At 35.4% G+C, this 12,164-nt stretch overlaps 1 protein-coding gene across 2 annotated transcripts in view; it reads right to left on the bottom strand.

The window, feature by feature from the left end:
• The window catches only part of LOC309389531 (complement receptor type 1-like), a 191,693-nt gene that overhangs the window by 23,243 nt on the left and 156,286 nt on the right, over nucleotides 1–12,164 (bottom strand). The window contains exons 3-6 of one of the 2 annotated variants that reach the window (XM_081948039.1): nucleotides 10,775–10,963; nucleotides 8,803–8,902; nucleotides 5,713–5,807; nucleotides 3,506–3,700 (exon numbers count right to left, since the gene is read on the bottom strand). The exons of the other annotated variant lie outside the window; for it this stretch is intronic. Coding sequence (XP_081804165.1) covers nucleotides 3,506–3,700; nucleotides 5,713–5,807; nucleotides 8,803–8,902; nucleotides 10,775–10,963 — 579 coding nt within the window. The remainder of the gene's footprint in view (nucleotides 1–3,505; nucleotides 3,701–5,712; nucleotides 5,808–8,802; nucleotides 8,903–10,774; nucleotides 10,964–12,164) is intronic. 2 annotated transcript variants of the gene reach the window in all.

The raw sequence follows: 12,164 nt of genomic DNA, 5'->3' as shown, positions 1-12,164 counted from the left end.
AAAAATTGATCCCTGGCTTGAAAGTTATATAATTTATTTTGGAGATGATTGCATTCCCCTAGTAAGAATAGAACTTAGTCAAGTTTATTGTGGATTTAACTCTTGTTACTGGATTCCTGTCACTGGGTAGAACAATTTTGGCTTCTACAGCAACTCCAGCCTTTTCTGATAGAAATAGTTTTGGGTTAATTGCTTAAAGATGAAATTAGGGGATTTTCCTTGAAGGTAGTTCAAAAGCTGCAAATGGCTCAGAATTCTACATACATCCATTTCTGAAGGATCTGCACTAATTCATTTAGTCACTCAGTCATTTTAATAAACCACTGTTGATTTCTCTGGTCCTAAGCAACTTTGATCTAAAATTTGAATAACTTCTAGCAGCCTTTACATCCTGATAGGTGTATTGTAGGTTATTGATATTAATTGTAATGCAGAAGTGCACATTCTCAATTATGGTACTAACCACATGAAATCAACTCTCCATATCTGTTCAGTAAACACACACACACACAATTGTGGAATGTTTCTACTGTATATTAAAAGCTTAGTTGTTTGCCCAGACATTTTGGTTTTCTCTCTTATCTTTCATTAGCTGTTCTATAGTTTCTTAATAGTGTTAATTTAATTTACACCTTATTGTATTTGTTATTTAATGCTTTAATCTAGTTTTTACATGTTTAAAAAGTAGAATGATTTTTAAATGCACACAAGTAAGTCAGCTATGATTTGAACAAATTTCAAAGCCTCCTTCCTCTATGATAGAAAGATGACAAAATTGTTATCCATTAGTTTTTCATGAAGTTCAATTTATAATGTTTATACCTATGTGCTGGGCAAGAACTGAGAAAGGCTAACTAAAACTTGGGAATTACAATTTATTATAGTAAACATTTTGAAGATCAAAGCTGATGAATATATAAATCTTCTGGCATCCAGCATAATTTGGAAAAGGCTATATTAACATTAACATTTTGTAATGGGAAGACAAAGGAGGAAATATGCACTCAATCTTTCCACTGAGTCATCTATGTTTGAATAAAGCAATGCATGATGATGTTCTAAATAAATTTAGCTTATGAACAATCATTGACACTTGGACTTTCAGGAAAGCTGATACCAAATATGTGATTTCCTCTAGTGTGGCATAAAACAAGCACTAATTCTTGTTCAATAGGTCACATTTTTTTAAAAAAAACATCAATTTGTTATTTCTGAATAGGGTGGAGTCAATGGACATTGTATTGTTGTAATTGAAAAAACTTGATTCCACACCCTTCTACAATTAGGTCACATAAGTAGCCCTTAATAGGCTCTTTCATCTCATGAATAAAGACATAACATTTCTGAAAATGTCGAAACCACCAAAAGAAACAACCCTTAGGGATTTATTAGAATTACATTCAGGATCCATTTCTACACTGTCCTTCACTGATCTAAATTGACACTATTGTTTTAAGAACATACAATGCACTAGAATAATTTGCTTTGCTCATATAATAATGTTCATATTATGTTACTAATTGATTTTATATTAGATGTTTCCAGAACTTTTAGCTAGTGCTCTAGAGGTTCTGAAATGTTAGCAACAAGCAAATCTGGCTCCTCTTTGGTGAAAGTGGCAATGCCTCTTGGAAGCACAGGTTGTCTTCTGCATACATGAATAATAAGATATTGGATATACTGAGAAAGGTCTTCCTGTTTTCTGTTATAGAAAACATTGGGAGTCAATAAAAGATACTGATCCGTGGCATCTTGTCTTATTGCATTCATTATTTACAAAGAAAATTCGTTTTTCCTCTAATTTTCCATTTTTCCAGTAGAAATGTTTCTAAAAATATTTTTTTCCTCCAAGAACCTTTACTTTTACTTTTCCATCGGTAAAAAGAGAAAGACGAAGGATAGGAACAGAATAAAAGTACAGAGGGAGAATTACAGAAAAGTAGACATTAATCTATGCCAGTTGTCAAGCATCCAGATTTTGATCATGTGACCATGGGGATTCTGCAACAGTCATAAGTGAAACAGTCATAAATCACTATTTTCAGTGCTGTGGTAACTTCAGTCATTAAAAAATGATTGTAAGTCAAGGACTACCTGTACATGTGGGCACAAGCACCTATAAAAGAAGGAGCAGGTAGAATATTAACCTCTATTCGGCCCAGCAACTTCCATACCAGATTGCCCCACCACTCCACAGATGGCAATGTTTTTCAACACAGTATATATTGGAATGGAACAATTTGCCAGAGTAAACTTGCAGCTGGAAACTCACTATGCTCAATTCACCATGGGACAATCCACTGCAGGGCAATTTAACAATTCGATTGAATTATTTTAAAATAAATAAAACATTATTTTAATTTTTCATTCACATTTCATTCTGTCCCTCCTTTTGCATCCTTTCTTTATTCTATTTCACATTTCTTTGATATCAGGGTAACTCTTCTCCCACAGTGAGTTGTCCTGTGGTGAATTGGCCGTGCTGAGTTGTCCCTCAGTGAGTTGGCCATGGTGAGTTGGCTGTGGCAAATAATCATAGACCCAACGTTATTGCTAGAAATCTACCATCTCTGAAACAGGTGGGAGATATATAAAACCCAGCAGAATCAGAAGCAATTCCTTTTGATTCCCCATACTCTTTGGTAACTATCTGTGGAACAGCATCACTGCCATACTCAATGTGTTTCTTTTTTAAAAAAAACTTGGGAAAGTATCTCAGCATAAAATATTGAATATTAGACAAAACATAAAATTTAATATTTCATACTTTACTCCTTTTTTCTAAAAAGCTAATAAAAATCACTGAATTGAAGTGTAAAACATCATTCTTTGGAGTCTACCAAAAGAGACATGCAACTTTCCATGGATATTCAAAGATTTAAAATTGGATTTGGATTTATTTTCCGTTGATGACCTCATATCCTTTGAAAACACTTCCTTACAACAAGAAAGCTTTTAGTGCCAGATAATATCCAATAAAGGTAGAGTTAATACTAGGCTGATGAAAAAATATTTCTTATGCTATTACATAAGGCAAGCCAAGTTTTGAAAATTATCCAGTGTCTAGAATAGCACTATATATCTATAAAAGTATTTAAAATGCTTTTATTTACATTACATTTAAAGTTAAATGCATATGTTTGTTACATATAGTTGTATTCAACAAAATATATGTTTATTGTTAAATCCAGATGTGTCATTTTGCATATAGAAGGGAGAAATAATTTTTCTTGCTTAATGGAGAAAAAAGAACAAAACTCCAAAGTATGTTTCTTTGCGGAAGCTGCCCATGTTATTTGTGGAACAACATCATTGACATACTCACTGTGTTTGTTTCTTTAAAAATTTTTTGGGAAAGTATCTCAGCATAAAATATTAAATATTATACAAAACATCAAATTTAATATTTCATATTTTACATCTTTTTTTCTAAAAAGCTAATAAAATCACTGAATTGAAATGTAAAACACCATTCAACTTAGTAAAAAAAAAAGTTATATTTTACCTTTGCATTCAGGAACAGACCCTCTCCAGATCCCAGTTTTATTATCTTCAGTTATACAATGCAGAAGATTACCTCCAGAAAGTGAAAACCCAAGATCACAGGTATAGGTCACATTTGAGTAAAGGGGGAAAGTTCCATTCTTTCCTTCGGTATAAATTCCATTCTTTATTTCTGGAGGAGGAGGACAAGTGGGCCCTGAAACAAAATTGTGTAATTGGTAAAAAAAAAAACCTGCCAAAATAAATGGCCAATTAAGTTTTCTAGGAAACTGGATTGTCTATGTCATCTGCCTGTCTGTGTGTCTGTGTCTGACTCTCTCTCTATATCCATCCATCCATCTACCATCAATATCTTCATCTAAACAGTCACTATATGCTAACACCAAGTCAGCTGGATAGGTTTACAAAGGCTACTGGAGGTCAGGTCTGGCTTGATTGTCAAGGAGGGGGAAAATTGATCCTGTCAGGCCTGAGGAATTAGCTAGGATCCTTCAAGCTGTTAGCTTGGCCACCTCTGTATTATTAGATCAATGGATCCTGGTTGGTCAAAGGACCTTTGGTTGGGTTCTGATAATAGTGAATTCCTCTTTGAGAAAGGGGGTGTTCCTGCCATCTCTTGGTTCATCCCTCACAAAGGGCCATTAGTAGATCTCACTATCCTTAATTATTTCCATTCAGTTTCCAACATTCCATTTTTAGGAAAGATTGTAGAGAGGGAAGCTGTGCTTTAGAGGGCTCTGGAAAAAGCAAATTGTCTGGAGCCTTTCCAATGAGGATTCAGACCTGATTTGGAATGAGACAGCATTGATTACACTCTTGGATGATGTCTGGTGGGAGCAAGATGGGGGTGATGCATCCATCCTTGTTCTTCATCTCAGCAGCTTTGATACCATCAATCACGGTATCCTGGGGTGGCTTTAGGACTTGGGTGTGACTGGCATAGTGTCGTGCTGATTCTCCTTCCTATACAGACAATTAAGTTGGTGTTGATATGGCGGGAGGGGACATGAGAGTTTAGCCTGTGGTCCCTCTTTTGCCATCCAAGAGTTTGGGATGAGCTATCATAACTATCTCTACCCTAGCTACCTTAGTGTTACTGTGGAGGTTTTCTCAATGCATGGAGGCTATGGGGGCCTGAATGAGACACAATAGGCTTCTGCTCAGCCCGAGTAAAAACAAATGGTTCTGGATTTTGGGGCTTCCTTGTTCCAGGGACTTCCAACTTTGGTTGTAGATGGGTGGCACTTCCACAAACACACTTAGTATGCAATCTGGAGCTCCTCCTGTACTTGCTGTTCTTGCTCAAGGTCTTTGCACAGCTGCATTGGCTTCCAGTATGCTTTCAGGGAAAATTCAAGCCCTTCATGTATTGGGATTAGGGTTTCCCCAATTATTTCCATGAATAATCTTGATCTTTTCAGTTGAGTTTTAGATCTGAATACAATGCTAACATGATATTGATTGCACTTGAAAATGATCCTTCACAGGATCAGGGTTAAGGATAAAACAACTTCCCTGGTCCTGCTTTATCTTTCCATGGCATTTGCTACCATTATCTATGACATACTTGTGAACTATCTTAAAATGTTGAGAAGGGAACACTATTGCAATTACTCTCCTTCCTCTGGAATTTGATCCAATTGATATTAGTATGTAGGAAAAATCCAGTCCAAGGGCCCTGTTGTGCAGTACAAGACTCACCACTCTTCCCATTTCCCATACATAGTCAATGAATGAGTTCATCTGTCAGCATGGGAATATAGCACATGATACTCATCTTTTTATCTCAATTCCTGCCCAGACAATGCCATGGAATCCTATCCTGGTTCTTGGAGGCATGCAAAATTCCAAGGATGGAGAGAGAAGGAAGGAAGGAAGGAAGGAAGGAAGGAAGGAAGGAAGGAAGGAAGGAAGGAAGGAAGGAAGGAAAAAGAAAGAGGGAGGGAGGGAGAATTTAATTCCAGAAGAAAGATTAAAATAGAACAAACACAAAAGGAAAAATGTCATGGATGCCCACATGACTGCTAGTTCCCTGTATTAGCTTTAATCCAATTTCTCAGCATCTGAAAGACGCTGCTAAACTTAGAGATGCTCTAAGACCTTAGAGATGGGATCCCAGACTGTTCTAAGCATTTCATACCCATTCAGTCCCCCACTGCAATCCACAAGCCCGGGCTCAGGCTGTTTGAAATAAGTAAATAATCTTACTCGAACATATTGGAGGCTTTGGTTTCCATACAACTGTATTATCATCATATGCACGTGGTAAGCACTGGATTGTAGGTGATCCAATTAATTGGTACCTCAAGAAAAGAAAAAGAACATAATACATTGTAATCACTTTCTCTTTTAAAAGATTGCAAAATAGATAGCCAAAAACCTACATATTTTTGATGTTTACTGCATTATTTAAAGCATAAATTATCAGGGTCAAATTACAACATTTTGGGCATATTATTTGAAGAAACCGGTCCCTTAAGAAGTCCATATTTCTGGAAAATGAGAGATATCTCTCAATTACAGCAGTGGTGGGTACACTATTGGAAGACATGAAGAACACGTAAGCAGAGAATATGTAAGCAGATAGACCCTTTCCTTCCTTCCCTCCCTCCCTCCCTCCCTCCCTCCTTCCTTCCTTCCTTCTCCCCCTCCCTCCCATCCTGGACATAAATTGTTTCAATTTCTACCCTCAAAATGATGTTATAGAGCATTGCATACCAGAACAACTAGACACAAGGTCAATTTTTCCCCACATGCCATCATTCTGCTAAACAACTAATTCCCACAACACTGTCAGACTGTATTACTATTATTCTTATCATCCTTCCTATTACCTATCTCCTTTTCTACTTACAACTATAATCTTATTGCTTGTATCCACGATTTATATTGTTTTATTTAGTTTCCTATTATGATTTCAATTGCTTATTTAGTATCCTATGACTATGACTAAGTGTTGTATCTTATGATTCATTATGAATGTATTTATGATGACTATGATCATGATTTATCACTTTTATCTTTTATGTACACTGAGAGCTTATGCACAAAGACAAATTCCTTGTGTGTCCAATCACACTTGGCCAATAAAATTATATTCTATTCTGACTGCCAGCTGATGTTGTGGCAAGATTGGACGTGAGGAGCGGTCTCCGTGCTCCCAAATTCTCACTGTTAGAGGGCTCCAAAAGGAGGCAGGGGTGGTGAAGAAAAAGAGTGGTGTCCTGCCGGTCGTAGAGAGCTGCAACTCTCCTGCTTGACCCAGGCTTTCTTTTCCCTTTCTTTCTTTTTATCCATGATGAGGAGAAGAGGCTGCCATTATGGCTGCCATGAAACTGGGACAGCCGAGGCAACAAAGAAAATGCAGGAGCGGTGTAGATGAACAGTGATTGGAACTGGGTGAAATGATTCCTTTTTTACTTAGAGCCTAACCCAAAAAGGGAAAACAAAATCCAGGAAAAGAGACTCTTAGATTTATTTGTTAAAGCAACAAATAACTACTTAGAGAAAAATCCCAGACCCAGAAGAAGGGAACTAAGGGGAGAAAATTAAAAAACGTTTAAAACACAGAAAATTGGATTTTTAAACTGGGTAGGCATTGGTTTGGGAAAGGTATTTTAAAATTCTGGAACTATCTACTTAAATAACTGATTTGGCTTTTATAAATCAAATTAAAATTGGTTAAAATACCTGTCAGATTGGAGACACTGAAATCTAAGCAGAGGGTGCCACCTACTAATGAATAGAAAATGTACCATACCCTACAATTCTTGGAAATTTTTGATAAATAAACAACATTTATCTGGAGGACTGTGGTGATATCTACTGTTCTATATTTATCTACCTTATGACTACTGAAGGTTTAACTGTGAGAACAAGGATCCTGGACTACCTAAAAGAATTGACTGATAAATCCTGGGATATAAAGAACTATGATTATTTTACTCTCTGAGAAGCAATGTTAGGACTGAATATATGGTTTTTGGACTATTGAGCAAGAGTGAGACTTACTAAAATAAGATGAGATGCTCCTTCAGGGGGAAATGAGTGGAATTTTACAAGAAATGGCGATGTTCCAAAATATTAATGACACTATGACAAAAAACCACAAGGAGTTAAGGAACCTAATACATGGTATAGATGGGAAAATAGAAAATACTTCACAAGGGACAATGAACAAAGATCAAAATGTCCAGGAAAAAAACCCCCAGAAAGAATGGAGGAAAAGATAGAACAGACAAATCAGCAAATAAAGCAAGAAGATAAGAAGGATAGGACAATAAAGATAATGAGTGATGAAATAAATCAAGGAAAAATATTTTAAGAGATTTAAAAGTGAAATTAGATAAGCAGGAAAATACCTTCGAAAGGGAAATAGGGGCTTGGGTAGACACACTGGAGGCCTGGCTGCATAAGATGGGAGAGATGGGAGAAATATTTAGACTAGATAGAGATAAAGATCCAAGAGAAGAGTATGGGAAGCAAGCCAAAAAACGAATAAGAAGTGAAGTATTAAAATGGGCAAGGGATGATGGATAGAAAGGAAATGTCTTAGAAACAAGAAATAGGGGGGATATTAGTATACACATTTTTATATAATAGAATAAAAGCAATAACCAGATGGAAAGATTAGAGGTTGAAAGATGGTATTACTATGTATGTTCAACTAATATTTTGATTGGCATTAGAATAGTATACTGAAACACTGAACAATTAAATAATGATTATATCTTAATACAAATATCTGTGTCAACACTAAGATTACAAAGTTTTGACTAACATAACAAATATTAATATCATTATTATTTATATCAAAATGAATGACACCCAGATGCCATACTGTTCATGTTGATGTATATCTATATATCTATATATCTACATTTATATACTAAAAAAATAATTTATTATATTCCTTCCTTCCTTTTCTTTTTCATATTTGCTTACATTGTTAAAAAGAAATCTAGTCATTTCATAAGTGACTCCACTATAAAAATTATCCACAGCAAAGAAAACTTGGGGAAACAAATCATGAAAAAGTGCAACATTGATTTTTTAAAAATTCATCCTTATTAATTTACTATTTACTGTGCTCATACCACGCTGACCACTTGCAATCTCTGCATGCCCTCCGTGAGCCTTGCTACATCTGTCTTGCCATTCATTCACCCTTTCTCTGAGTCTTGCTTCTTTATAAGTGCATCACTTAGCAACAAAAATTCCAGTCTCAATTATTGTCTAAAATAAAGGACTACTAGTATCATAATTAGAGTTTGCTAAGGCAGCCAATTTAACACGCACCCTTCGTTACAGCTGAAATTTACTTTTGCTCTTAGCAGAAAATCCGTTAGAATAATACGTTCACCATTTTCTGGTTTCCCTGGATCACCGCATGGTAGTCCTAGGTAATAGAAAACAAATATTGAGAATTACTATTCTATGTCTCTCTATGTATATGTGTATGTGTGTGTGTGTGTGTGTGTGTGTATGTATACGCACACGCCAATAAAAGATAATTTCAGTCAGTCATAAACCCAAGACAAGCTAATGTATATATTGTAATCAACAAAAATTAATGCCCTGAAAAATGCTCAGCATTAGATGGAAGATAACTTTGTTATAGTCCCTGACCAGCAACATAGATATCAATGAATAAAATTAGCAATTTCAGTTTCAAAATGTATTCTAGCTGAATTCAGATTGATGAACCCTAATAATATATATATGCCCTGGTGGTGCAGTGCTTAGAATGCAGAACTGCAGGCTACTTCTGCTGTCTGTTGTCTGTCTGCAGTTTGGCAATTTGATTCTCACCAGCTCAAGGTTGACTCAGCCTTCCAGCCTTCCGAGGTCAGTAAAATGAGGACCAAGATTATTGGGGGGAATATGCTGACTCTATAAAACCACTTAGGACTGTAAAGCATTGTGAAGTGGTACCAGTATCACTGGTCTATCAGTGGTCTAAGTGTTATTGTTATTATTGTTATTAGTATGCTTTTTTTACTTAGTAGACAGATAATGGGTATTGTGCAAATAAATAACGGTATTTATCTGATAAAAAAGAAGAAACAATTAGGAGCTGATCTTTTGTGCCCCTACTCCTTCTTTTGTTGCCTTTTTGCTCTACTGGCAAGATGTTGTTTGTTTCCAAATAATCCATAATGTTCTCTGCAATAATGCCAGTGAGTAATTTGAAGGTTGTTGGCAAGCATGTTATTGGTCTGTAGTTTTCAGGTATTGTTCCTTTAGTTGCATCTTTCTGAATCAAGTATGTTTTTCCAGTTGTCAACCATTCATCAATTTGACCATTTTGTAAAATTTCATTCAATTGTCTGGCCAATATTGCATGTAAATTGGTCAGATATTTGAGCCAGAAACCATGTAATTGGTCAGGTGATATCCAATTCTTTACTTTTTTTACTCGATTTTTGACGATCTCAATTGTTATTTCTAATACTTGCATTTGTATGTTACCAATGCTTTCCTCAAAGTCATGTATCCACTTTGCTTCCTTATTGTAGTCCTTTGCATTTTCCCACAATTCTTTCCAGAATTCAGCTGTGGCCTGCTTTTCTGGTTTTTCACTTTTGGTGTCACCATTCACATTAAGACTTTGATAAAAACGCCGTTGGTCGGATCGAAATTGTTGCTTTTGTTTGTATTGGATGATTCGTGCTTCATATCTCTCAATTTTTCTAGCAGTTGCTGTTATCTGCTGTTTTACAATTTCTACAGCTTCATTGATTTTTCTTGTATCCAATCTATATCTTCTGATTAGCTGATCTATGATTTTGCTTTTTTTAAGCTGTTGCTCATGCATGTTCTTTAAATTGCTAATTTAAGTTGTTAATTTTTAAACTTTTTGTTCTAATCGGATTTTCCACTTTGGCTTTGATGCTTTTTCCATTGTGTGATTAGGTGCTTTGATTTTAATGCCTAGTTCATTAGTGATTATTACAGCTGCACTGTACATTAACTGATTCATTTCCAAGATGGTTCCCGATTCAATTGTTGAAAGTCCTTAAAAATAATAAAAAAATAAGATGCCAATAAAGTTGTATTTGATATCAACCAAGCTAAAACATAGTATGTCTATTAGTTCTTAAAGAGCCTCATAAGTGTAATTCAGGAATTCAGCACCATTATAAATATTATTAATTAATTGCACACATCAGTTGGCCTTTGTAGGATCATATCTTTGTGAAATCATTACCAAATGAATCAGCAATTATTCAATGCAGTTTTGAAGGTAGTTTTAATGGAAAATCCTGACCTTTACAAAAAACTGGGACTGATGACCAGGTATAATTTGACAAGCAAGTAATAGCAGGCCTTTCTGGACGACCAGGAACGTGTATAGCGCTTCGATGGCAAACATGGTGCACAACTGTTCCCACAGGATAGAAACGAAGAAATTCATCCACTACGCTAAATCTGGTCTCACGTGGATTCTTACAGCCACCTGTAAACAAAAGCAGATGAAGGTTTAATTTTAAAAAAAAAGCTTTATTAAAACATTTTTGTACTTGTTAAAATATGTGTTATGTATATTTATTATGGGTTAACAACTGATAGAAGAAAGGGCATACAAATCACTAGCTGCTATATTTAACTTCTTTCAGGCAGCAATGTCACACCCAAGAAATGAGTCTACATTTCTTGCTTCATTCTGATTTTGATTGCCCTACCCAGATGACTCCATAGAATGACACTAGGCCAGGGGAATGTGGTTGAAAGAATGATGAAAACCAAATCACAATGCAGACATTGAAAGGAGGTAATAAAAAATAGTACAGAAAGATGTCTGAAATAGGAAGAAATGTTGTTCAAGATAAGGATCTTTAATGTTTTATCAGGTTCATACCATCTGTGTTTAGAAACTATCAAAGAGTATTTAGAACAGAATTTATTAATGTGGAAGATGAAAAATATACTGCCTTTTATAATCCTACTTAACTTAACTTTATTCAATTTCTAGACTGCCCCTCTCTCAGAAGAGACTCGGGGCGGTGTACAGTCATATTAAAACAATTGAACAATAAATATACATAGTATAAATAGAAGATAAATAAAATAAATATAGGACTGGAGGAGGTAGCAATAGTTCACTGTACAGATTTAGTTTAAGTTAGATTAAAATTTAAAATTTAAAAACATTAACCCTAAAAAACTATCCCAAATAAAAATATCCGCCAGGAGGTAAGAGTGGAACTATAGCTGGGCCAGGCCGGCTAATTGAAACAGGTGAGTCTTAAGTTTTTGTCGGAAGGAGCGGAAGTCGGTCGTAGTTCTAATACTGAAGTTCTTTTAGGGAATTTTAAAAAATAATGTTCATTATTTTGTTCATATTTTGCTATTGTTTGTATTAAGTTGTTAAGCCTTTTATATTTGGCACTTGCTAAATGACCACATCCTTGCTTTCTATGTTATAATTATTAAGTGACAGTGTGGGTTATTAAGAAAAGTTTTCAGTGTCTCAGCCATAAGGGAGGTTGAGGATCCCTTATGCCTGAGACACCCCATGCTTTGCTTAATAACCTACACTGGCACTTAATAACTGTAACATGGAAAGCAAAGATTATGGTCATTTAGCAAGGTGACCACTTAACAACTCCACAACTTATGACTGCAATGGGAAGGCTTCATTATCAGAATCAGAATAG

This window comes from Natrix helvetica (genome assembly GCF_964273705.1).
Source record: "Natrix helvetica genome assembly, chromosome: 3".
NCBI lineage: Eukaryota > Metazoa > Chordata > Lepidosauria > Squamata > Natricidae > Natrix > Natrix helvetica.
Note: the sequence above shows the minus strand (reverse complement) of the source record. Positions and strands in the feature narration are given on the sequence as shown.